This window comes from Alligator mississippiensis, chromosome 3, assembly GCF_030867095.1.
Source record: "Alligator mississippiensis isolate rAllMis1 chromosome 3, rAllMis1, whole genome shotgun sequence".
Taxonomy (NCBI): domain Eukaryota; kingdom Metazoa; phylum Chordata; order Crocodylia; family Alligatoridae; genus Alligator; species Alligator mississippiensis.
This window is the reverse complement of record NC_081826.1, coordinates 12,879,813-12,906,490: the sequence shown is the minus strand read 5'-3', so window position 1 is coordinate 12,906,490 and position 26,678 is coordinate 12,879,813. Positions and strand designations below refer to the sequence as shown.

General features: G+C 42.5%; 1 protein-coding gene across 3 annotated transcripts in view; it reads right to left on the bottom strand.

The window, feature by feature from the left end:
• Nucleotides 1-631: 631 nt before the first annotated feature.
• The window catches only part of ZFAT (zinc finger and AT-hook domain containing), a 209,111-nt gene continuing 183,064 nt past the window's right edge, over nucleotides 632-26,678 (bottom strand). For all 3 annotated transcript variants that reach the window (XM_019481784.2, XM_019481783.2, XM_014611508.3), the window contains 2 exons: nucleotides 22,724-22,854; nucleotides 632-1,890 (listed from right to left, as the gene is read on the bottom strand). In XM_019481784.2, the coding sequence (XP_019337329.1) occupies nucleotides 1,651-1,890; nucleotides 22,724-22,854 (371 nt within the window). In that variant the 3' untranslated portion in view covers nucleotides 632-1,650. The remainder of the gene's footprint in view (nucleotides 1,891-22,723; nucleotides 22,855-26,678) is intronic.

The window sequence follows — 26,678 nt, the reverse complement described above, 5'->3', positions numbered from 1 at the left end:
TCAGTGGTGGCAGATGACAGAAGAAGGAGCAATGGTCTCAAGTTGCAGCAAGGGAAGTTTAGATTAGGTATTAGGAAGAATTTTCTCACTAGGAGGGTAGCAAAACACTGGAAGAGGTTACCCAGAGAGGTGGTGGACTCTCCATCCTTGGAAGTTTTCAAAACCTGGCTAGACAAAGCCTTGGCTGGGACAATCTATTTGGGACTGGTCCTGATTTGAGCAGGGGGTTGGACTAGATGACCTCCTGAGGTCTCTTCCAACCCTATTTTTCTATGATTCTATAATATGCAGGACAAGCTATTTTCAAAATTAAACTAAATTTCCTTATAAGTTAGATCAAACTAATCGAGTACTTTCTATGTGCAGGGTCTAACTCAGGAAATCACCTGTTTTTTTTCAATGATACTCAAAGTACTTTTTTTTGACCCAGAATGGTCACGAATAGTAGTAACTTAAACAAGGTGTTCTCATTGACTTAGGCACACAATTGTGATAGTTCATGGGATCAGGCCCTCACTTATCACATAACTATAAAAGGATATCTTGTAGCGAGTTGCAAAAGGGAGATATTTCTTGTGATAACACATGGTTCAAAATTAACTGCATTTCAACCAAGAACAGAACGTGACTATTTTGCATTATTAATTGTTTTTATGGTTTAGATACAAAAACATTTTTATCAGAAATAAACTACAAGTCCATGATGAAAATCTGAAGCTCTGTACACGCAGGGATTAAGGATCTCTCAACTCTGTTAGTATTTACTTCCAATTTTTTGTACAAGATCATTCAGAGAGCCATATTAGGATATATACAAACAATGGTCTATTTTAATACATATTAACAAAAATCATTTCTGGCATTTACAGGTCATTAAAAACAAAACAAACCCGCCCCCAAAAGAATAGTTCATCAGGTTGATATACTGGTTTGGTTGCATTCCAAGATATTTGATAGTTATTATTCAAACAGATGGGTACAGAGGCCCAGGAATCAAATCATACCCAATTTACGGCATTTAAAATTAATGTTTGTTCTTGGGAGTATCTCCCTGTGCCAAAGCATCAGCTCATATGCGTACTGCAGCAAACACTTCTGGTATACCTTCGATTAAAGCTCAAGGCTTGTAATTTCCTTACTAGGGATACAATCTGCAGATGTATTGGCATGTATTTTAGATGCAAGTAGTCCCACTGACCTCACCAGGAGTATCCATTTGCAAAGGTAGATGTATACTGCAAGCATTTATAAGGGTAAACAGATCATTTTTCTTGGTAATCCAGGTTATTTTTTGATAGCAGGAATGCACATACAGTTTTGTTATTCTCAGGATAAATGGCTTAGAACTGACCGGTTATATTACTGAAGACTTGCAGGACATGAATAAGAGATGTTCTTAGAAGTGGCAGAATATTTTCTCTCACAAGTGTAACACCTGAGCATTTTTCAGCAGGAAGCTGTGCACGGCTCAGCGTTTAAGATGTCTAGACCAATAGCCAGATCAGCAGTCAAACAGCTAGGTCTGACTTCACAGCGGAGCTGAGAGCAGTTTAAAGTTCTGTTAGCATCCAGCTTGAGTCTTATCTGCAAACCACAAAAAACTGTGATTTGGCTTTGGCAATATTGTGTAGCCCTTCTATAATTATTGGCCTAGATTTCCTGCACAGAGTGTTCCACTGCCTGTTCTTCAAGAGGCTGCATAGCTTCCTGCACATAAACGATGAACTCCGAGGCCTCTCCACCCTGCGTGTATACCGTCACTGTCTCAATACCCTCCACTTCATCTGATGAGACGACTAGGTGATGCTGTTCAGAGAGCTCTACTGAAGCCTGCTGTAAAGTCTCTTGAATCATCACAGTGTGATTGGCTGATTGCTCCTCTTCTTTCACCTAAGAGGAAATTGAAAAGACTTTAAAAGCTTCATCTTTTAAATAAATAAAAGATCCTGTGGTGATTGTAGCACAGACATCAGATGAACACCTTGGAAACCAGACAGGTACTTCTTGAAAGATGATGTCAGCAATATATTGTAAATTTATCATGTGCACCTCTGACTAGTATGGGTTTATCATGTATTTTGTAAGTTTGACACTATCTCAATTATATGCATCGAAAGAAATTCAGTTCTATAAAGATATTGTACGCTGTGAATCAGATCTAAGTTTACCTTTTAGGCACCTCTATTTCAGTCTCACAACAGCTAAAATTTAGGATCCTGACCCCAGGAAGCTGATCCAAATTGACAGGATTAGGAACCTAAGTTGCCTATACAGTGAAGCGGATAACAGGTATTTCTCAAAGCTAATCCCAAATACCTAGTTACCAAGGACAGGGAGGTGCCCACAGATACCCAAGAGGAAACACTGGGCACAGGGGCATGTCTGAATTCCCATTGCTCTTTCAAGTGTAGGTGTCTGACCCAGGGCTGAAAGGAGGTACTTCCAGTATCTCTGGATCCAGGTCACTCAAAGAGATGGTGTCTATCAGAACCAGGGTGGCTAACTATAGAAAGCACAATGTAAAAAGCTCCATCCACAATCATTCTTAAACACTGAGGGCAGTAGTGCCCACCTTGGGCTCATTAACTTATTAGCTAAAGCACATGCAAAGGAAAAGTGGACTTTGGTCTTAAGTGGTTCTCATCCTGAGGGGTCTCAAAACAATAGCAATCTCCCGCTTTCTAAGAGAGCATCCTAACTACTATGCCATGGGCTAGGCTGGGTGAGGCCGCCCCTCCATTCCTCTCATTATAGCTGGCACCCTAGACACGCTTGTCAAGAGTACAAGATTCACAGAATCAGGTGGAGAGCAAACAAGAGGGGTTGTGATGGTAGCTGGTAGGTAGGACAGACCTGGGGGTGGAGGGGGGAGGTTGCAGTGATGCAGTTGCACCTCACTTTGATTCCTGGTCCAGCCAAAGTTGAAAACCAATTGCCTGGCAGCAGCATTTCTATTCAGGCAGCAGTGAGAGACTCAACTGACCTATGACTCATTATAATCTACTTGATTCCTTCTAAATACTTCATTCCACAGGTATTAAAAACCATCTCTTTTTTAATATGAATCAAGCTGTCCTTTCTCTAGCAATTCTGCTATTAGTTGATCCTGTAATGTAGCTCCTATTTAGCAATGCTGTATATTGAACACATGCACATTTGAATGAAGCTACATTTGTTTGTGCTTCAATTTTAAATGGATGAATATAGGCCTAGGTCCGTGGCTTTTAGTAAAGTATCTCATTTCTTTTTAATTGGAGAAAAATGTGTTGTGTTATATAGGATGATACACTACATCATCTGCACTCCTCCTTTTAAAAATCCTTGATCCACCTATGTTGGTGGGTACGGCTGTCCATTGGAAGGGGAGAGTCTTGGCTACAGGCTACTTTTGCCAGGTTATTTCTGGTTTTTAACTAAGGACTCTCAACTCTGTTAGTAAATGCACAAATAAAATTTTTGGATCAAGCTCCTGAAGCATGTCCATTTCCATGCCCTGCACAGGGAGACTAGCTTAACTGAGGGCAATGGATTCCCTGTCAGGTGCATGGGCTTAAAAGACAGGATTTCTGGTGCTTAACTGGAGGTGCCAAATTTGGGCTTTGTATAATTTCCCTTCCTAAAGCTGCATATTGCCATGATGAATTGTTTTAGCTTACTCCCTCCCACTAGCATGTTGAATGAGATTATGCTATAGTTGCTATTACAGTGGTTCACCAACAGGTACCTCTTGAATGAAGTCTTGTGCGTTATTCATGTCCTATGCATTATTGACAAAGTGTGAGAATTTGAGGGGTTTTTTGAAAAATTCAATTTTTTTTTTTTAAATTGGCAAATAGTTGAAAGTCAGAGCATTTCAACCAGCTCTACTGACCACCAAATTCCATACTAAGAACATGGAACACAATTGATTTCATGAAGAGATCTCTGTTTACTACCAACCCTATATAGTATGCAGTGGCAAACTAAACAGTGCTTCAGTCATAGGATTGGAGGATTGTAGGGCTGGAAGAAACATCACAGATTCATCTAGTCCAGCCCCCTGCTCAAGGCAGGATCCCAGCCAAGCGTCTGTCTAACCTGCTCTTCTAAGGATGGAGACTCCACAACTTCTGTAGGCAGCCTGTTCCAATGCTTGACCACCCACATAGTCAAGAAGTTCCTTCTAATCTCAAACTTAATTTTTTCCTGCTACAGCTTGAGGCCACTGATCCTACTTCTGTCCCGTACAGCCACAGAGAAAAGCCCACTGCCATCCTCTTGTGGGAGACAGAGGCAAAACCCTTTGTACCATCAAGGTACATCACCATCCACTTCATCCACAGCAATGTCACCTTATCATAGAAAGAAATCAGGCTGGTCAGGCATGACTTGCTCTTGGTGAATCCATGCTGACTGTTCCTGATCACCTTTTTCTCCCTCTAGGTACTTCACAAGAGATTCCTTGAGAATCTGCTCCATGACCTTTCTGGGTATCAAGGTCAGGCGGACTGATCTGTAGTTCCCTGGATTCTCCTTTTTCTTAAAGATGGGCACTATTTTCACCCTTCTCCAATCATTCCGGACCTCACCCAACCTCGGTGAGTTCTCCTTTTCCCTTCGGACTTGCTTCCCAAAGGATCCTGTCCACCAGATCCCTGAGTTTAAGTCTGCTTTTCTAAAGCCCAGTGTCCCTATTCTGCTGCTCTCCTTCCTTCCTCCCCTTAGGATCTTGACTTCTATTATCTCATGGTCTCTGTTACTCAAGTTACCTTCCACCTCCACACGCTCAACCAATTCCTTCCTGTTTGTGAGCAGCAGGTCAAGAAGAGCTCTCCTCCTCACTGGCCTCTCAACCATGTGAATCAAAAAATTATCCCCAATGCACTCCAGGAATTTCCTGGACTTCCTGTACACTGCTGTGTTTCCCTCCCAGCAGAAGTCCCCAGTCCATCATCAGCAAGTTACAAGGCTTCAGCAATTTTAAGCAAATACAATGTCTCAAATGATGTTACCATAAAAACAGAGCACATGAAGTACAAAGGGATGAAATTATCTTTTTTTTTTTTTTTTTGGAAAAAGGTGGAGGTGGGAGATGCAGGTGCTGTTCCATATACACTAGTGCTGTGCTCACTAAACAGGGTCATTGTATTTGTAAGCTAGATAGTAAAGGCCAACCCACTTGCTGCATATAACTAATTTAAGATCTCGCTTCTCTTTTTAGAAAATTGATAGTTTTTATTTAAGCCTTGCTTCTGTTTCATTTAAGCTGAGCAAATGTTTTGCGAAATGAGCCTCCAAAGATAAATCCTGATTTATTTCACACTGGAAGAATGTAACTGAAAGAATTTTTAGGAGAAGATATTCACTCTACAATAAATGCTCTTCTTGTATCACAAACTGTATCTATAAATCCCCTGCTTACAACAACACAGAACACGGAGAGAAATGCTAGCTCAGCTAGATCCTAGGATGGACAGCAAAAGTCTTTGGTATTTTGGGTAAGTATATAAAAGATAGTAAAAGGAGATAACTAGAGACTGATAACACCATTATTGTCTTGTATTATATTGCATACTAGGGCCCAAAGTAATTGTCTTGTTTCTTCAAAGGCAGAATCTGGCTCTATATCTGATAGTAGCCCCAAACTTAAACCAATTTAATAGAAGTTAGAAAAGGAAACAAGTCAGCCATATACAATGCATGGTCTCTACAAAGTTAAGCAACTCTGAAAAGTGCTTGTCAATGGCCTTAGCATTAGGTCTTCTCCAATTCTCATGCTGCTAAGCAAGTTCAAAAACATATAGCAAAGATCAATATACTTATCCGCACTGTGTGAAAACACCACAGTGAAGGGTCTGATTGTGTGCGAGTCTTCAGGGCAGGAGCTAGAAAGGAGAAATGCAGCCTTAGAGGCATCTTGTCTTTTTGATTTTCTTTTCTAACTTTTTGGTTTTTCTAAGCATCCATTCGCATCTCTATACATTAACTTTTCCTTTTTTTCAGTCCATGTTAAATCTTTTTTGATCAAACAGAATTTTTAGAGACCGACAGCCCCTTAGGACTTGAATTCATTCCCCATTGAACTTCTGCTTGATTCATCAGGCTATATAAACCCTTTGCTCAAACAATAACAAGTATGTTTTTTTAAGTGTTAAATTATTTAGAGGGGCCCCCACATTCAGTATGGTTGTGATATACAAGTTCCTTCTAGTACAGGATTTAACTCCTGATCTTCTTTGTCGTGTCTCCAGTCCAACCTTCCTTTCTAGTCTGTTCCCAATATTCTGCACAGGACACTGTGTCGGGTGTTGGTGTTGCCAGATCTTGTGGGGTGCATTGTGGTGCTACAGTGTATCCCAGGTTTCTCCTGACAAACACATTGATTGGTTGCATAGAGGCCCCATAATTTCATGAGAGTTGCATCTTCTGAGACCCACTCTCAATCTGTTCAGGCTCTGCCATGTATGCCATCTGTAGTTGGAGCCACATGCTAACTCTTCACTAGGGGTAATTCCTCGCTGGCTCCATTCAACAGCTTTCTTGCCTAGTTTTTCCCATTCTTTTTGCCACAGGGTAGTTCTGCCTGATTCTGGTGATGTGGTCGATGGTGTGGTACAGGACAAAAAGCTATTTCTCAATAAGAGATGACAGTGCACTTGATGTCAATATAGCAGGTGGTGGTCGTCTGACTCTCGTACCTGCCGGTCAACCTTGCCTGCTACTTTCCTCCTGATGTAAGGGGGTGGCATGCCAGATAGTCTGTAAAGGCAGGGAACAAGGGTGGGTTTTAGGCACCCACCAACTCCTGATAATGCTTGCTATTGTCAGTGATTTTGAACCAGACCAGCAGAAATGTAATGCTATGGAGTTTTGGCTAAGTAAGGATTACAAGGGAAGATTTGGATGTGGCAGTGGTAGAAGTGCAGGGCAGTGCTTGTACTCTAGCTAAATTCAGCGCATGTTACTAGAGCCTGGGTGGATGCTTTGACTAGAAAAATCAGCTCTGAAACGTTCAAGACTGATATGAGAAACTAACTTTGTAAAGAAAAAGAGTGATTCTGGATGCCGAATTTGAGTCTAATTTTCCAGGTTTGGCTACAGGACCTTTATATTTGAGACATCTATTGTGTCTCACATTGAGACACCCAAAATCTTGTGTCATTTTGAAAGTCTCGGCTTATGTCTTTTAAAACAGTGAGACACATTCAACACCATCAGCACCATACTAGTTCACATTTGGAAGACCCCCTACACAAATTGAAAATGCAGAGATTTAAAAAAAAAAAAAAAATGATGAAAGGTTAAATTTCACAGAAATTATCGGGCCAGACAAAGACAAGTGAATCCAGAAATAAATCTCCCCTGCATAATCAGAACCCCTTTTCCTGACACTAATTGCTCTTGTAGTTGATTCAGTGTATTAAAAAATGGGTTCCACATAAAATGCATTCAAAATTACAGGAATCAGACAAAAATTTAATCACTAGAGAATTCAAATAGGGAGCTGAATTTGAAAACGTAATGTAATTAAGAACCCATGGCTACCTGGGAAATCTGAACACAAACACTGTAGTTTAGTACAAGTGGTATACAGATGTCCCTACTTAAGTATTTATGCATGAAGACTAGGCTTTTAATACTGGAATTTAACTTGTATTTTGGTATTGGAGCAAACACCATCTACCAACAACGGGCCTCAGCCCAGAAAGTAATATTACATTTATTGAGAGCTGCAAGCAAGCATATTGCAGTCTGAACAGGAGTTTGGATTGCCTTGTTTCAGTCTCTAAATCAAAACCAATAAATAAAGTAGTCTTGTGTGCGTACATAAATAATAAAGAAGGGGAGATAAATAAAGAACAGTTGACATGAAAATGAAATGAAACCAGAATCTCATTTAATGTGATGCCAGCAATTTTCTACTTATTCAATTTTATATTCTTTTGAAATGAAAATAGCCAATAAAGAAAGCTACTTTAACCTCTCCACTTGCCTTTAGACACAGATTTTTATAGTCCTCGTCATGCAATGTAAAGATGAATAATGCTCTTACTTGTGGTGTTCCTAGCTTTCGGTGTCCTTTTTGGACACCTATCCATAACCCTTTTAGTGTGACAAATCGCCATGTTACTTTGAGTTTATATATTTCAAATCACTTCAGTGTTTATGCACATTCTACCTGGTTCCTATTAGATTGCTCCACTGAGCATAATCTCAAAATGTTAATTTATATGCTTCGTGTGGAAGAAGCAGTGGGCAGCTGCCACCAAAATGAATGAAGATGCCACTTTCAATTCTTTCTTACAGGCATCTCCATTCTTTTCAAGGCCAGCATTAATGGCCTATTTTCTGTTTGGGAGTCAGCTCAAAGACATGTGGCCCAATGTCCTTCTCTGAAAAATAGCAATAAGAATTTGAAGGTAGGCCTGGCTGGCAGTTAAATCATCTCAGTCCCTGCATGGATATGCCCTGAGGGGTAACAGCCAGATAATAATTGACTGTTAAAATGCCTAAACATGACCTTGCTGGATTATTAGCACTTAAGTCACAAGAACAACCCAAATCCACCCAGCTCAGCAGCCAGAAAACCTCTTAGGATCTCGAAATCTATTCAATCTTTTCAGGCATTTTGGCCTGAAAATCTCTCTAGGCACTTAGACATGGGCTACCCTGCACGGTTCAAAGCGATCCAACACCAGCCACAGAGGCACCTCACTTCCACTTCTGTTATGCTGTTAGGTACACCTAAACCACACCCAAGCCCCTTTTTTTCTTAAGGTGAAGTCATGGTATGTCTACCAACTGCTTGATGCTGAAAGCAAACCCACAGCTCACATAATCCATTTTTTTAAGGCAATAATGGTACTACCCATCTTTTGCCTAACAGCTTAATGCTAAGAGCACTTGCCCAGGAAGTGGAAGGCCTGCGTTACCGGCTCAGCTCACCCTGAGAAGATTCAAGCCCGCATCTCCCATTTGTCACCAGGCTGAGACCCAACCTGAATGGGGTCCCCTGTCTCCCTACTGAAGCTGCCTCACTAAGCAGCCAAAAGCCCGAAAAGTCAGAGCCAGAGAGAGAGCAAACACATGGCAGCAAATCCTTGGGATTATGTCACTCTCCAGCAGAATGGAGTCTATCTCTGCTGCCAGAGGTAATTGTTATCCAACCCCTGACTGCATAATGCAAAATACATAAATATTCCAGCACACAGGTTCCCCCTCTCTCAAGCTAGCACCCTCTTTCAACAGCCGACTTCCTCTTCTACTTCTCCTGGCTCATTCCCTGAACTCTAATGAGTGAGCAAGTGTTTCTGGCCCAGGAAGGCTAGGTCTCCCACTTCTTTAGGCATGTGCTAGGCTACAGTTAAAACTGGGCACTGCCAACAGCAGCTCTGTTCAAGTGAGAGGTCGGGAGAGGGGGAAGGAGCTGCGTCTCAGAAGAAAATCAGTGCTGCTGTCAGATGTTCTGGTTCAGGTCACCATCTCCCTACAAAGTGACCTGAGTCCTGCCACAAGCACTTACCTTGCAGTCCTGAGTCTGATGCCCGAGCTCCAAGGAGGAGCAGGAAATTCAGCAATGTTTCTGTGTATAGTGTTCCTACTGGCAACCTGCAGGCACCCTCCTGCTGACTGTCTAAGTGCTCTGGGTTGCCCTGGGGAGGCATCTAGATCCTCCCCCCGCCCCCCCGTTCTTTGTATAGGAAGCATAGATGCTTAGCCGTGTCAATGCAGATCACCTTTCTGGGAGAAGGCACCTTAATTTTAGGTACTGCTGTGCCTAGGTGGAGGCAACCTAGGGGCTGATTAGGATCTGACCCTAAATCTCAATCCACTGAAGTCAGTGGCAAAGCTCCCAATGGCTTCAACAGGACCAGGATTTGGTTCTTAAATGCAAGAACTGTGACAAATGCATATAAACAAATATGGTTAGCTGTCAATTAAAGAATTATCACCCCCCCCAACCTAGACAATCATAATATAAGAAGTCTATTTTTAGCCATTAATTAATCCAAGTGTAACAGTTATTTAATTAACAAAGAACAGGAAAGCCCATGTCACCAGAACAAGAAAAAAAAGAAGTAGTAAAAGTAGTTAGTAAAATGGTTAGCTTCTAATTGGAGGGCCTAAGGCTCAGAAGTGATAATGCCTGTGACATCCTTCGATATCAATAGGAGTTCTGGGTGTGTAGCATGTCTAGATCAGATACCAGAGGCCTCACATGCACATATATAAAAGGTATATATATATGTGCACCTATACGTGCACATATATAAAAGGCAGCAGTACAAGGTTGGTTCCTGTATAGCAGCCTCAGTTGCTTTGTTCAGTGCATTTTTTAAATGACCTAAGAAAAAGAATTTGAATTTGGACGAGATCCTACAGAGGATACATGCTGAAACAGAAATAAAAAGTTTTAGGGTTTGATCACATGAACCTTATTTAACTACAAACTACAAAGTAGAGGCATCCTCAACGCACAGTATCTTTAGCACAACAGAGATTTAATAAACAGTGCAACATATATTTTGTCTTCTTTGATTTTAGAGGGAAAAATCTATCAGAACCTGAATAACCATGGGGGAAGGGAAGAGCTAGTTTCATGTTTAAATACGAAAGGTTTAAAAAGAAGCTGGAAGGGAAGAGCTGGTTTCATGATTAAATACGATAGGTTTAAAAAGAAGCTGGGCAGTCAGGTTAGCCCCCTTCAGTGCACAAAGGATGCAGATGACATCCGCTCTATTCCAGCAGGGGCTGGTGCATCACTGGGCTCCTCGCCCGAGAGGGGGCAGGTGTGTCTGCACTCCCATTATCCCCAAGGGGTTTCAGTTTTGGTAGCGGTGTTTATGAGAAGCCCTGCCAACAGAAGACAACTGGATGATGGGCATGTCTTGGCCACAACTCCCCTAAGCCAGCACCATCCACGTAGGAAGTAGTGCTTGCTTCGTGCCTGAAATCAGACATTATTAGTTCCCAGCACCAGATGTAAAATTCTTCTCTGTACATAGCTCCCCGATGGGAACAGCATGTGCCTTAAATCACACTGGTGAAAACCAGGGCTGACTGGAGCCCTAGGTGTGGAGATGAAATGCTACGTGCAGTTTTAGACGTGACGGCCACGCTAATACCATTAGGTGCCTATTTTTGAAGGCATGTAATATTATGAAATTGTATGCCGTGGCTGTCTTCAAACCAATGTGTTATCTTCGCTTTGCATTGCTACTGCTGTCACTTTGAAGCAGGCTGCTGTTGCCACAGCAGGAGTTTACTGGAGCCTGAAGTAACTAGGAAATGAGAGGATCGAGGGAAACAAAGTAAAAGGAGAAATGACAAAAGCCAATGTTTTCCTAAGCTTGTTAAAGGGAGTCCAACTATGAGAAAACTGTAACATGTATAACTGCTTAGCTAGTGATATAATAAGGAGATTTATTTATAGTATAATGCAAGTTGTTTCTCATGGTAGGTTAACAAACAGATAAGCATGCTGACCAGCAGTACTTAGTCTGAACCAGCACAGAGGTAGTTGGGCAATTAGCATTTTAGATATAGAAGTAATTAAATAAGCAATTTTCTCCTGGTTCTTTACATTATTCTGTGCCTAGGAACCCCATCATGGCCAGGACCGGTTATGCTAGGAGTTATACATACACAAAACAAAACGAAAAAAATACTCTCTGCCCCCAAAGACCTTTCAGCTAAAATATAAAAGAAGAGAGAACAGATAGACACAGTAGGGAATCAAGTAAACAGAAGAGACACTATTATCCAGTACAATTGGCACTGGCATTTGCACACCAGCAGACATCATGGGAAATAAGAGTTTTAAGGATAAATTTGAAACAGAGAGACAGTTTTGTGGATGTTTGTGGGGAGTAATCTCTAAGCATGAGAAGCAGCATGGAAAAAAGTAAAAAGGGGCTTGTTTGACAACTGAACATGGAAGCAATGAGAGCTGGCATCATGGCCCATCAAAGGAGGGAGATGATCTCTCAACAGCAAATGAGAGAGGATAGGTAAGGTGGTGCTTGAATGTAGAGGGCCTTTAAAGTAAAGACAAGCAACTTGCAACAGAAACGGGGAGACTAGTAGAGGGATACAAAGGAGAGAGGGGGAGGAAGACACCGTCGAAGTGGCAGGCTAGAAGCCTTTCAATTCTGAATGGATACGAGTGGGGCATAATTACATTTGTCAAATATCATAAAAAAGGGTTGCAGGAACACTAACATGGGAGTTTGGACAGGTGTTAGTCATGTGGATGGATACAAAAGGCCATATGAGAGGTGTTACACAGAAAGAAGTAGTAGGATTTAGACGACCTGAGGCTCAAGAGAGATCCACCTTGAAAATGGCATCCATTTAGTGGCCTGAGGAGCACTCATGCAGAAAGATTAAGAGTGCTGTTTTAGCCGTGTTGAGCTTGAGCTGGGGGCTAGATATCAACACAGAAATGTCAGTGAGACAGGATGAGATTTTAATTTCAACAGAAGAAGCAGGCCTACAATAGAGAGGCAGTTGTGAGCTTTCTGATGAGACTTTCTCTTGACAGGCTAGTCTTTCCAATACGGAAAGATAGTCATAAATTGTTTCAGATAAGCATCTAGTACTGTCTCAATACTACCTCAGCAAAAAAAAACCTTTGATGCAGCTGACAGATCAGAAAGCAGAGCTCTGTAAAGGTAAAGGAGCAATGGAGTAAAATATTTTGAGCTTCATTTTCCTGGATTTCTGTCTTCTGAAGAGTCTCTCTTGCTTCTGCCTTTCTCCCTCCTCATTTGTAGGGTCAGCTGGTTGGATTTTCCTCCTCCCTTTGCTCTGATCAGTAGTATCTTTTGTTCTATCGCAAGTTCATTCAGACCTTTCCCTGACTACCTACTTCCATTTTAGCCTAGGCATTCATTTTTTCCTTCTCCCTTTAATTTTTATCTCCTTCACTCTTCTCATTTCCTTCTTCACTATGCAGGGAAGGCTCTAGTCATCTCAGTCGGGACTCCTTGGCTTTCTCAACAATGAGCCCGACACCCAGTTGTTCCCTTATATCATCATTTATGTTCATGTCTCTGTTGAACACCAAGAATGCATCATAATATACTCATTTCAATGCGCTCAAGTGTCCTTTCATCCTTTAATCTCCTTGCCTACATTTCCACTCCACAGAGTAACACCACTGTTCAATTACTCTATTCCTCACTTCCCTGACACCTTTTTTCCAACATACATACCCCAAGCATCTTTCTACATTTTTTGGAGAACAGGCTACAACTGTAATCCTTTGAAGAAATGGACGCCTCAACAAAAAAGGCAACAGGAGTACGCTTTGAGGAGAACTGCTTCTTCACAAATACAATACTTTAATTATCCACATACAACTCTAATGTAGCTCCTACCCCTGGGCTGTGAGGGGTTAAGCAGAGAGGGGTGGGGCCACTCCAAACCCAGGAAAACCAGACCCAGAAAGCTGGGTTTTAAGTCGTACTGATGAAAGGGGTAATTTTGTTACCAAACTTCCATGCCGGGTTTTGTGGCTTGTATTAGAGACTGCAGTTCTAATGCCTACAGGTATAAATAAATCCAACTTGTTTGTATCTTCTTATTAGACTGAGATACTCTGGGGGAAACTGAGTCACCACACCCACATCCCCTTGTGAGAGGGGTTACACTAGTATGAAAAACTGTGGGCACTCAAGCCAAAGGTGGCTGAGAAAGAACTGAATGGGAACTGCCAGTTATACCTTTGGTATGGAGGAGGACAGTAATCAGTGCCCATGTGTTCACTGAATAGATACTACTGTCAAGTCTCCAATCCTTGATGCACCATGCAAATGCACACCTAGACTAGCATGCAGGTCACACAGGAACAAGCAGTCAAAAAAATCAGTAAACCAGTTTTAGATTGCAGGGGTTCAGGAAGAGGATGCATTTTTCCTTTGTTATTTTTGGTCTCTACTTTGTCTGCGCCTTGTGCAATCACCTCTGTTCTCACTGAGTTGTGGTTTCCCCTTCCCTGCTGTTTCTTCTTCATCTCTACCGTCCTTTAAGAATGATTACTATAACCCTCTCCTGGCTTATTGCCCAGCTATTCCATAATGCTAGGTTACCCTCTCTTTCTTCCTCCCACCTATTCTCCACTTCACAACCGTCTTTAATTCTCGCCTTAACGGATGCAGAGCGTGTCAAACTGAATGCCACAAAACGTTCCTCATTAGCGCTCCCCTCTGCACAAGATTCTGATCAGAGCATTAGACCCAAAGTGGCTCGACACTGAAGAGACTGTACTTCTGCTCTCACACGGCGATCAGCGCTGCAGTGTGGAGCCCTGTCAACTTCAGACCACTCTGGTATAATGCATCTTTGTTTTCTCAGGCACTTGATGTGTTCACTAGAAAGCTCCCATACATTTTCATAGCTGTCATGCAATCAGGTTTTTTTTCCAACCTAGACATCAAAAAAACATTTAACCTTGATAACAGTTCTGTATGCTGGCTTGCAGCCAGGGTTGAATTTACGCAATCCGGGCCCCAGACACAACCCACAAGGGGGCCTGAATGGCCATACGAATATGCCATAGCCCCATCTCTGCTGTGGCTCTGCTGCTCCTTGGGTAGCAGCGGCTTTCAGGTGAAGATGAATGAGGCCAGTTCACATCTCTCACTGTGACAGCTCCAGGCTCTCATAACACAGGCAGGAATTGACTATACATGTGTCACATTTTTAGCATCCAAGTGGGCTACAAACATAACCTTCCCTAGATGAAAGCTGAGATGCTGTTCTCATCCAGTGATTGCAGGAGCTGAGACCCTATAACTGGGCTGACAGGTCTATAACCTGGGCATATAGAATCCTTAGCTCAGGGATGCTCAACACCCAGCCCACGGGCCAGATCCAGCTCACAGAGCTGTGTCATCCAGTGCCATATGCCTGAAAATCTGGCATCAGGGAGCAGTGGCAGTGTTAATTGGTGCTCCTCTGTTGCCAAATTTCCAGAGCCGTGGGGAACCTGGCAGACTGGATAGCATGGCTTTGTGCGCTAGATCAGGTGTGTGGGGCTGGGGCACTAAAGGACCTGGTCTGGGCATGCAGGGCCAGGCCAAGACTGCAAGAGATCCAGCCCATAGACTGACCCTGTGATACTCATCCAGCCTGCAGAGCCAAAAGATTGAGCACCCCTGCCTTAACCTGTTCCTGACCTCAGCTCCAGTACACAACACAAGCACACCTTGTAGTACGCACCCTCTACCAGTACACAGCACAGAGCACAGCAACAGCTGATTACTGGACTTCATACCTAGCACTACACTGAAGGGCACCCAAAAAATGTTATTTGCTCCTGCTCCTTACTGACGTCAGGGTCATAAGTCCTGCTCTCTTCAAGAGGGGCAGAATTAAGCTAATAATGTAGGATTCTATAAATACTGAGCAGACGCAACGAATAGGACTATGGGACAAGGTACCACATGCCAGCAGTGCAGACAGGGTTAATAAAGGGCTTACCTCCTCCGTGGTGACGAAGGAGCTGGTTAGAAGTAGTTGATATCAAGGCTACAGCCAAGACAGGATGGGTTAGCAGGGTGAGAAGCTCTACAGCTACAGGAAGCTGCAGAAGGAAAACTGTGGTGACAAAGAACAAGGCTTGGGAAGAGCCCAGGGAAGCATAAAGGCCCATAAGGAACAACCCTTAGTTGCTTAACAGAGGGGGTGCCTTAGTTTGAATTGGACAACAGCGTTGGCGGGCTCCATTTCTTCCTTCCCTGAAAGCAAATGGCCAAGCGACCCCCGAAGTGGGGAAGGAACCTGTTGCTAGTGTGCAAACCTTTAGACTCGGGTTCTGCTTTGACATTTCTCTTACACTTGGAAGAGTGCAGAGATGAATGGCACAGAGGCTGCAAGCAGCAGATGCACTGCTACGTATGGCTTGGCTGCAAGGGCCGCCTTAGACACTGACTGAGCTCTCTCACTAACTGAAATTAAAGCATTTCTTCAAGGCAATGGGCAAAACACACTTCAGGGATCGAACATGAAAGTCTGTTTCCTGGGTGAAAGTTAGAAGGGGACTCGCAGAGGAAAAAATACAGTGAATTGTTTTTAATATTAATGTAACACCATACAGAAAGAGTTTATTATTAAAACCCTTTGTGTTCTACATGATAAAGACTATATATAAAATAGTAAAGCCTTAAGAGTATCTGGAAAAGGCAAGACCTTTAATGAAAAATGATATAAAAACAGCACAAGCAGTACTATTTGAAATAAACTTGGTTAAAAAAAAAAAAATAAGAACCAAGCTGCAAGTAAGGACTCAGTGAGGCCATTAAGGAACAAGAGTGGGAATTTAGTGACAGCTGATATATTGCTGATACCCTGAATGAATTTTTTTGTCTTGCAATCCACAAGAGAAGTTGAAGGTCATAGGACAGAGTGCAGAATAAATTTTCTAGTGAGAAAGTGAAATATGAACATGGTGTAAGATCACATCAAGGTGAACAATTAGGAATTCATTGTAATTAAAAACTGACAAAGCACCAGGGTCAGTTGAGTTAACATCTCAAAGACCTAAAGCAAATAGTGAGCTATCAAAAATATCCATACTAAGCAAGTAACAGAGGACTAGAATCATGTTGAAGTTTTAAAAAGATCAAGAAAAATGGATGGAATTATAAGCTGAAAGCAATCTTTTCGTGGGGAAGCTGGCACTGTGAAGACCAAATAATACGACTAAATGAAAACATAGAATTTGGTAAAAGGTTAACAGCATGAATATAAGAAAGAGAATATACTTGTGAAAAGAAGTCTTTATCCTGATAGCTCAATTGGTAGGAAAAAAATAAATAGTAAACCTTACAGCAGACCTAGAGAAAGCTTGTGAATCTGCAACATAAATGACTTCAGACTCAATAAACACGAAAGGAACATTTAAAATACTATTTTAAGCAGCAGAAGCAATATTCAAAATAGAGTGAGATAAAGTAGCAGGACTCACAGGTCCATTTTCCTTCCTCTTAGGCTGTGCAGTATCAAGTCAAGGCCCTTTATGTTTATAGGGCTCTGGAAATAATGAGAGAGATGCAGGAGTGGGGAACAAAGGGAGTCTGGGCTCCATGGATTTGATATGATTCGTGCTTATACAAGAGAAAAGAGCTCACTGATGTGTTAAAGGGAAGGGAAAAGAATTGATTGATGCCAACCTGCTTAACACTGCAAATTCAATGGCAAGAAGACATGGACTGAGAAGTGAATGAGGGAATTCATTGCTAATACAAGCAACATTTCCTTACAAAAGGTAACAAGAAAGTAGGATGATGCAGCCACACGATAGATGGCTTTATTTAGGAGGGAAAAGACACTAATTTGATACTTGAACAGTAATCAAAACAATTTTTAAAGTTTTGTTTTTATAGAAAAAGTTTCTTATTGGCTGTCTCTCAGCACCCTGTTAAGTCTCTTTCTCTTAGGAAAAGCAGCATCCCAAAAAGGTACATTACTTAAAAAGACACTTTTCAATAATGTTGAAATACAGGATGGAGAAACAGCCACAGATAAGTCTGAGGCATTTCATTTTTACATAAATAATATATAATAATAGGGAAGAGCAGGCAATGACTCCATTTTTAAGCCTGATTTGAAAATTGCACTTAAAGCAGGACTGAAATCACTCTGTTCTTCATCTGAATCACTGAATTTAGCCCACAGATCTGGTTCTGTAATTTTTCTAAAACCAAAAATTTCTAGTTTATTTAGTCAAATATTTACTAACTTGTGAAAATGAAGCCTTTTAAATGCTCCTTTTTGATATGCTGGCCCATCAATGTTACTTTTCTCTGGGTTTCTTTACTAACCCACCACTATTCCCACGATTTCTGAACTTCATGCATGCACTCACATGCTGAAAATTCCCAGACACTTTGGAAATTTCAAAATTAAAAACACAGTAAAACAATCTCAATATTTAGGATCACCTGACTGACTTTGGGCAAAATGAACCAAAGGAACTGTGCAGATCATTCAGCTATGTTTTGTTTTCTCCCAATGCCCTGCTTTCCAGCATCAGCTGTGGTTAATACAAAAACCTCACAAAGTCAATCCGAACCAAATGGTGGATGAACTAGGAGCAGGGATGTGTAGGTACCTACAGGAAGAAAAGACTAAGGTGCTGGGAGCAGGCAGTCCTTGTGCAGGGGCTTAGGGTGAGCAGGTGCTCAAGGTCTGCTCAATAAGATGCCCCACAGTTAGGCTTTGCTGGAACAAATGTGCCCAACTGGCCAACTGCAGTCCTCATCCTTATTTTTATCCTTGTCCTCCTCCAAAAGCCACATTTCAAAAGAAACAGTGAGCCCTGCTTAGTGCAGGATTGGGGGTGGGGGAGGAGGGGATGAATAGGCATAGGGTGGAAATGCAGGGGAGGATTCAGAGTTGTAGATCCTGAATAAAAGGAAATGCTTCCCTGCAGATGTGAGTAAGGCACAGGTGCAGGGTAACATGGCCAAGAGCATTATCCTGATTAAACTTTTGTATTTCTCTTAAGGGAAATACAACTTATGTCTGCCCTTTTTTTTTGGCACGAGGAAGGCACTTGATGCTCAAAATGCTTGTCCAACAGTTCTCTCAACTCTACAGCCAATCCAATAAAAATATCACAAAAAAGCCTTGCTTTCAGACATTTCCTGGACCAATGTGGCTACAGAAACACTCTGACCCTTTATTCCCCTTAAGAAAGTAACGTGAAAAATGAGCTAACAATAATTCACTGTATAATTGAGGCTTCTCTACAACTTTTGAGCTCCTTATAGGACAGTGGTAACAGAACATAAATTGAAGTAAGAACCCAAACACGGAGCAAATCAACTATAGTTCAGGTTTAAAAATGGAACATGCAACTCTTTGTCTGCACCCCAAATACACGACTTTGCAGCAGAAACCCACAGGAAACAGGAAACTTACAGTGAAAAGGGAAAATAAGCCTAGGGTCCTGTCTGAAAGAAGGCTGTAGACGTATGTACTCTGCTTTGGCCAGCAGCACGTTTCAGAGCCCTCTGGGGAACAAAGCCCTGGGACTCATTATTCTCTCAAGACAGTGGTTCGGACATCAGCACAGCTTCCTAGAGTAAAAAGGCCAGAAGAGATGACTGTCTCATCTAGTCCAAGCTCCTGTACAACACAGGCAACTCTGTTTTAAGCCCAATAACTTGTTTGGTTAAAGTGCATCCCCCAGGAAGAAAGCCTTGAAGTGAAGATGCAAAGAGATGGAGAATCCACCACTTCCTTTGGTACTCTGCTGCGTGTCCAAACACCCTCATTTGAAAAAAAAAAACCCAACACACCATTATCACCTGCACCTACTTCCAATTTGAATTTGCCTTATTTTCCAGCCTTTAATTCCCATCATGCTTTTCTCTGCTAGACTAAAGAGCCCTCTAGTACCCAGTACTCCTCCTCATTAAAGTACTTAGACACTAATCAAGTCACTTCTCCATCTTCTTTTCAATAAAATGAACAGATCGAGCTCTTTAAGTCTTTCAGTTTAAGGCATTTTCTCCAGCCTTTTCTAATCATATGTACGGCTCTTCTCTATATCTTTTTCAGTATCAGTAAAACTTGTAATCTTAAAGAATGAAATCATATTTGTTTCCTGAAAATCACATTGACTATCATTAACTGTATTGCCATTACTCATTACAATATTGGTCAAATCCCTTATCAGCTTTCCATTATTTTGCCAAGACATGACATGAGGCAGTTCCCCCTAGTCATCCCGCTCGCTGTACCTGATTATTGCTATGTGAGGACCCTTCCAGCCTTCTGAAATGTTCCTGATATTCCATGATTTATTAAGCATTAATACCAGCAGGCCAGAGATCTTCTAAACTAACTTTTTCCAGATTCCTGGCCCACGTTTTCAGGGCTAGCTTATTTAAAAGTGTTTATTCCTAACAGACGATGTTTAACATCCTTAGCTACTAATGGACTGGAAAGCATTTCATCAGCCTCATGTGTTGCTGGTACCTTACCCTTCTTCTTTCCACACGCAGAACAAAAATTTACCAAACACTTCTGTCTTTTTTGCCTTGTATGAACAATTTTACCATCTTATCTGATAAAAGGCCCATGCCATTGCTAAAATGTCATTTATCCCTAAGATTCTCAAACTCCCCTTGGCCCTGACAGCCATAGAGCTTCCCTAATGCCTTTAAATTCCTGTATCAATTTTCTACACTGCAGAACTTTTAACTTGTTATATATTGCTTTTGTATTCTAACTACTGCCTTCCTTTCTTTGCACAGTGCATAATTAACTCATTAACACAAGATGTTGTAGAGGCTGAACATTTAACCAAGTTCAAAAGAGGAATGGACAAATTCATGTACAAGAAGCCCATCAGTGGGTATTAAACATGACAGTAGGGCTGCAGCCTCCAAATTAGGATGCCTTATGCCTTTATATGCTAGAAGCTGCAAAGGAAGAGGAGCAGGGGACAAATCAGTTTGGACAGGACCTGCATAAATATCCTTCCCTTTAGCACCTGCTTTGTGCTAGTGCAAGATACAGAATGCTGGGCGAGATGGCCCTGCAGTCTGAGCCAGTTATGGCATCTCTGATGTTCTTAAAGCTTTTAGCTAGTTATCTTCTTTCCAAAATGAAGACGTGTGGCTTTTTGGCCAGCAAATACATTCTTAAAGAATTGCCAATATTCATTTACAATCTCTGCAATAAGCAGTAAGGCAATGAAAAGTCTCAAGCATCACAGCAGGTTGTCATTAAAGACTAACATTAAAGAAATGCATGTGCTTGCTGATAGTAAATGCTGCAGGCTACAGCATGCAGATGTGCAAATACAGCTACTGTTAAAAAAGGAGAGAAAGAAAGTTCAAGCAGCAATGCTGAATTAAGCCAATAATTAGAGGGTTTTTTGGTCACCTTGCTACTGTAGATAGCACACAAGCTAATGACAACACTGCAGAGAGAATTAGCCCAGAAGGAGAAGTCTGCTGGCTCCTTCTCAACTAGTTTGACTTCAATAATAGTAACAGCCACTATAAGCTTCAGGCAAGAAAGACTGAATCCAAATGAAGTTAAGTCACCAGCTGCAGGCTGCCATGCCTCTAATAAAGACACTAAGAAGAATGGGCTTAGCAAAACGAAGTCTGGTTTTGTTTTATATTATTTAAAATAGCTTCACGGTAGAGAGGACAATCCAAAGGATGAAGGGCATTGATAGTGCATATACCGTGCTGAACATACTGAGGAGCTAAAATAGCAAAATACATGGATGGACATTCTAGACTTCCCTACCACCAGACAACACAGACCACAGATAACCCTGGAAACACCTGCAGGCCCTTTTTTTAGGCATCACTAGTAACAAAAATTGAGGACTAAATATGCCTCAGGGACAACTCTGAAACCTGCTGCCTCCAGTGGGCTGCATATCTATATCGGACTGGGTTTTTGGTTATGGCAGTGTTGGTCTAAGGACATAGGCAGACAAGGTTCTTTGGGGAGATGTGATATCTTTTATTAGCCCAACTGAGTTTGTCTAATGAAAGATATCACATCTACCCAAAGAACCTTGCCTGTCTATATCTGACTGGAATTTTGTATGCAATTCTGTGATATATAAGGGAAAAATGAATCAAATTCAATTGCTTTTGGACTCTGTCTTTACTGCTGTTAACCTTCTCTACTTTGGGAATATAGTGCAAACAAGGCATGCACAGACTGTAAACTTCAGCACTAGTAAATTACTTGAATCTGACAAAGAAGTGCTCCAGAAAAAAAGTCAGCATTAAACTACACTGGTTTAAGTGTCATACGTCTACCATTGCCTGGGGTCAGCCACTTATTACAGGCAAACAGGCCCTTAGGTAGCTGAGGCTTTGTCTGCTCTGACAGCGTAACTTACTCTGGTGTGCAAAACGGATGTGAAACACAACAGTATAAATGTGTCCTGTGTCCAGACATTTCATGTGGCTCAAGTGAGCCTGATTACATTTTTCAATAATAATCCAGCTACTCAGACAGACTGGATTAGGGCCACCAATTGATTACATTAGCAGAGCTGAGCAATGCTGATAACCTGAGCTGAGGGGCCAAGCAGCTTATATTGAAAGAACCATCAGGCTTAAAGCAAGGAGATGTATGTGGATTGGACTCAAGTTGGAAAAACACCTGAGCTATGGTTTAGGTGAACTTTGCAGTGATGAAACTTTGTATGGAGCTGGCACTGCAGGTCCAGAGTAGAGAAGCAGGAAAAGAAAATGAATCCTATTTTTGTCACTGATATCAGAAGATATGACTATAAAGGAGGAAAAAGATGCAAAGACAGCATTTGTACAAACACATTACAACTCTGCAGAATTGCAGCTGATCTTTAACTAAACCATGGTAGCATTTATTTTTAAAGATAACATGAATAAAATTATTACCAAGCTACTTGCAATTTTGTTCTAACAATTCTGAAAACATGTTTTGACAAAGGTGTTTAAAAAAACCTGAAGCATCTTTGCACAGGCACACAATACAGTCAACAATTACTTACAAGCAAATTTCTGAATACTTTAGGTGCATTTGTAAGAAATTCTGCTTGAAGCAGAACATGGGTCTATAATGGAAAAGGCCTTTGATTCTAACTCAAAAGTCAGCCTTTTTATTGTTCTCTCAGTAAGATATAAAGGTTCAATCCCTGTTGAATAATACATATTTCATGAAACAGTGTAATGCAACTAAAATGTATTGTACAACACCGAAGAACTCGTACCTGCTTTACCACTGTAACGGTTCCAGGCGCCATGGTAACCACAGAAGCAACTGCAGCGGCATCGTGGGTCTCTGAACCCAACTCAATGATTTGCTGAAGGATGTTTACAGCAGTGGGGTCAAGTCTTTCACCTTACAGAAAAGCAATGAACACAAGACAAATTATAGCCAAGACCATTCTAAAGGTAAAGAAATCAAAATGCTCCAAGCATTCTTGTCCCTCTTGTGTCCATTCCACTTGTAAAACTCTTGCTATAATTTCTAACAGCTCAGTAACATCCTTTTAATTGTGGTTCCCAGGGACAAAGTATTCAGAAAATACATCTCCTGGGGAAGATGATAACTGCAATGAAGCTGCACTGTTCATTTTTACTCCTATTTGAAGACGATCTGAAAGAATGTAGTGATGAAACAAACAAAAGGCAGAACTTGGAGCACTAAAGCGTAAATCATGAAGATGCAAGGCTTTATAACTCTAAGTACAGATTTGCTGCAGGTTTAGTTTTAACAGCATCTGAACTCTTAAACTTGTAATCAGGACAGCTATTCAGTATGCTCTTGGTCTGACATTACAATCTGTTTGACCTTCTGTGGTTCCCCTTAACCCAGAACAGCTACTCTTGTCAGTAAAGTGTTAAAGGGGAAATGAAGACTTTGCATGATCACACCCATTCCGCTGTCTCTATACCACATCAATGCATCCGCCACACTTTTCATCCATGCAAGGTGTGCAGCTCGGCCAGAGGAAGTCATAGTTTACAAAAAAATAGGGCCACACTCAGGCTGCGTACAAATGTTTGCTGCACCCAGTCTAAAATCACACAGCTTACTTTAAGCCATGTGATTAGTCTGGGAGTGGTGTGTACAGGTTCGCCAGTGCCGGAAGCCATCTGGGAACTCAGTGTAAGTAACTTGGGATAGAGAGGAGGAGCAGGTAGCATTGGGGGACTAGGAGGTACATGTGGGAGGTCCAGGTTTGGTGCTGTGGGGACTGCAGCTTGCACGTTCCTTCCAGTGACAGCCAGGTCAGGGAGTGCCTGCAGTGTGAGCGATGTCTCCTGGTGGTGGGACAGTTCAAGAAGGACAGGCAGGGGAGAAGAGGAGGACAAGTTGCACTTTATGTAAAAGAGCCATGAGATGGCTCAGAGCTCCAGTATGAAGCTGGAGATAGGCCTGCTAAGACTCACTGGGCTAGGGTCAGAGGGGAGGGCAATAAGGATGATGTTGTGGTGGGGGTCTGCTATAGACCACCAGACCACGAGGAAGTGGTGGATGAGGCTTTCTTCAAACAGCTATTGGAAGTTTCCTGATCACAGGCCCTGGTTCTCATGGGGGACTTCAATCACCCTGACATCTGCTGGGAGGGCAATACAGCAGTGCACTGGCAAGCCAGGAAGTTTTTGGAGAGTTGGGGACAACTTCCTGGTGCAAGTGCTAGAGCAGCCAACTAGGGGCCGTGCTCTTCTTCACCTCCTGCTCGCAAACAGGGAAGAATTGATAAGGAATGTCGTAGTCGATGGCAACTTGGGCAGCAGTAACCACAAGATTATTGAGTTCAGGATCCTGAGGAAAGGAAGTATGGAGAGCAGCAGAGCAAGGACCCTGGACTTCACAAAAGCAGATTTTGACTCACTCAGGCAACTCATGGGCAGGATTCCCTGGGAAGCCAGTCTGAAGGGGCAAGGAGTCCAGGAGAGCTCGCTGTACTTTAAAGAAGCCTTACTGAGAGTGCAGGAACAAACCATCCCAATGCACAAGAAGACTAGCAAGCATAGCAGAAGACCAGCTTGGCTTAGCAGGGAACTTTTTAGTTAACTAAATTACAAAAAGGAAGCTTATAAGAAGTAGAAACGTGGACAAAGAACTAGGGAAGAATATAAGAGCATTGCTCAGACATGCAGGGATGAAGTCAGAAAGGCCAAAGCGCAATTGGTGCTGCAGCTAGCAAGGGATATGAAGGGTAACAAGAAGGGTTTCTACAAGTATGTTGGTAGCAAGAGGAGGATCAGGGAAAGTGGGTCTCTTTCTGAATGGGGGAGGCAACCTAGTGACAGAGGATGCAGAGAAGGCTGAAGTGCTCAGTGCCTTTTTTCTTTCAGTCTTCACAAGTAAGGTCAGCACCCAGACTACTGCACTTGGCAGCACAGTTTGGGGAGGAGGTGAACAGCCCACAGAGGTGAAAGAACAGGTTAGGGATCTACCTAGAAAAGCTGGGCATGTACAAGTCCAGGGTGTCAGATCGGATGCACCCAAGGGTGCTGAGTGAGTTGACTGATGTGACTGCAGACCCACTGGCCACTATCTTTGAAAAAATCATGATCAGAAGTCCCAGATGATTGCAAAAAGGGTAAACATAGTGCCTATATTTAAGAAAAGGAAAAAGGAGAATCCAGGGAACTACTGACCAGTCAGGCTCACCTCAGTCCCTGGAAAAATCATGGAGCAGATCCTCAAGGAATCCACTTCTAAGTACTTGGAGGAGACAAAGGTGATTAGGACCAGTCAGCATGGATTCACCAGGGGCAGGTCATGCCTGATCAACCCAATTGCCTTCTACAACAAGGTAACTGGCTCTGTGGATGTGGGGAGAGCACTGGATGTGGTGTACCTTGATTTTAGCAAGGCTTTTGATACAGTCTCCCACAATATTCTCCCAGGCAAGCTAAGGAAGTATAGGTTGGATGAAGGGACTGTAAGGTGGATAGAAAACTGGCTGAAGCATCAGGCTCAGAGGATAGCAATCAATGGCTCGATGTCTAGTCGGCAGCCGGTATCAAGTGGAGTGCCCCAGGGGTCGGTCCCGGGGCCGGTTTTGTTCAATGTCTTCATCAATGAGCTGCAAGATGGCATAGAGAGCACCCTCAGCAAGTCTGCAGATGACTCCAATACACTGGAGGATAGGGCTAGGATTCAGCATGGCCTAGACAAATTGGAGGATTGGGCCAAAAGAAATCTCATGAGGTTCAGCAAGGACAAGTGCAAAGTCCTGTGCTTAAAACGGAGCAATCCCATGCACCAGGACAGGCTGGGGGCTGACTGGCTGGGCAACAGCTCTCCAGAAAAGGACCTGGGGGTGACAGTGGACAATAAGCTGAATATGAGCCAGCAGTGTGCCCTTGTTGCCAAGAAGGCTAATGGCATCCTGGGCTGCATTGGTAGGTATGTCGCCAGTAGGTCAAGGGAAGTGATTATTCCCCTCTATTTAGCACTGGTGAGGCCACATCTGGGGTACTGTGTTCAATTTTGGGGCCTTCCCACTACAGAAAGAATGTGGACAAAGTGGAGAGAGTCCAGATGACGGCAATAATTTAAGCGGTGGCAAATGACACAACAAGGAGTGATGGTCTCGAGTTGCAGCAAGGGAACTTTAGGTTAGATAGTAGGAAGAATTTTCTCAGTAGGAGGGTAGTAAAGCACAGGAACAGGTTACCCAGAGAGGTGATAGAAGCTCCATCCTTGGAAGTTTTCAAAACCCGGCTAAACAAAGCTTTGGCTGGGATGATCTAATTGGGGACGGTCCTGCTTTGAGCAGGGGGGTTAGACTACATGACCTCCTGAGGTCCTTTCCAACCCTAACTTTCTATGAGTCTATGATCCCCTGGAGCAAACAGAAGTTCACTGCTGGGTATGGCGGGAGGGAAATCTAGCTGCTGGCTAGAAGCTTGCAGCCAGTTTCCCCTAGCAATGGTCCCTCCTCTCTCCCAGTCTGTCCCTGTTTCAGAATGGGAGTGAGGAAAGGGAGCAGAAGGAGTTCAGTCTAGGGATCCCCCAGCCAGTGCTGGAGGGTGGGGCGGATGTATTGCATCCCTCCCACCTTGGGGGTGGGGGCTGCAATACACCTGCCCCACCCTGCAGTGGGAGCGGAAAGCCCCCCAGACTGAAGCTATAAACTGCTTTCTGTGGTCAGATTGGGCAAAAATTTTCACTTCTGTATGCACTTCAAATATAACATCTGT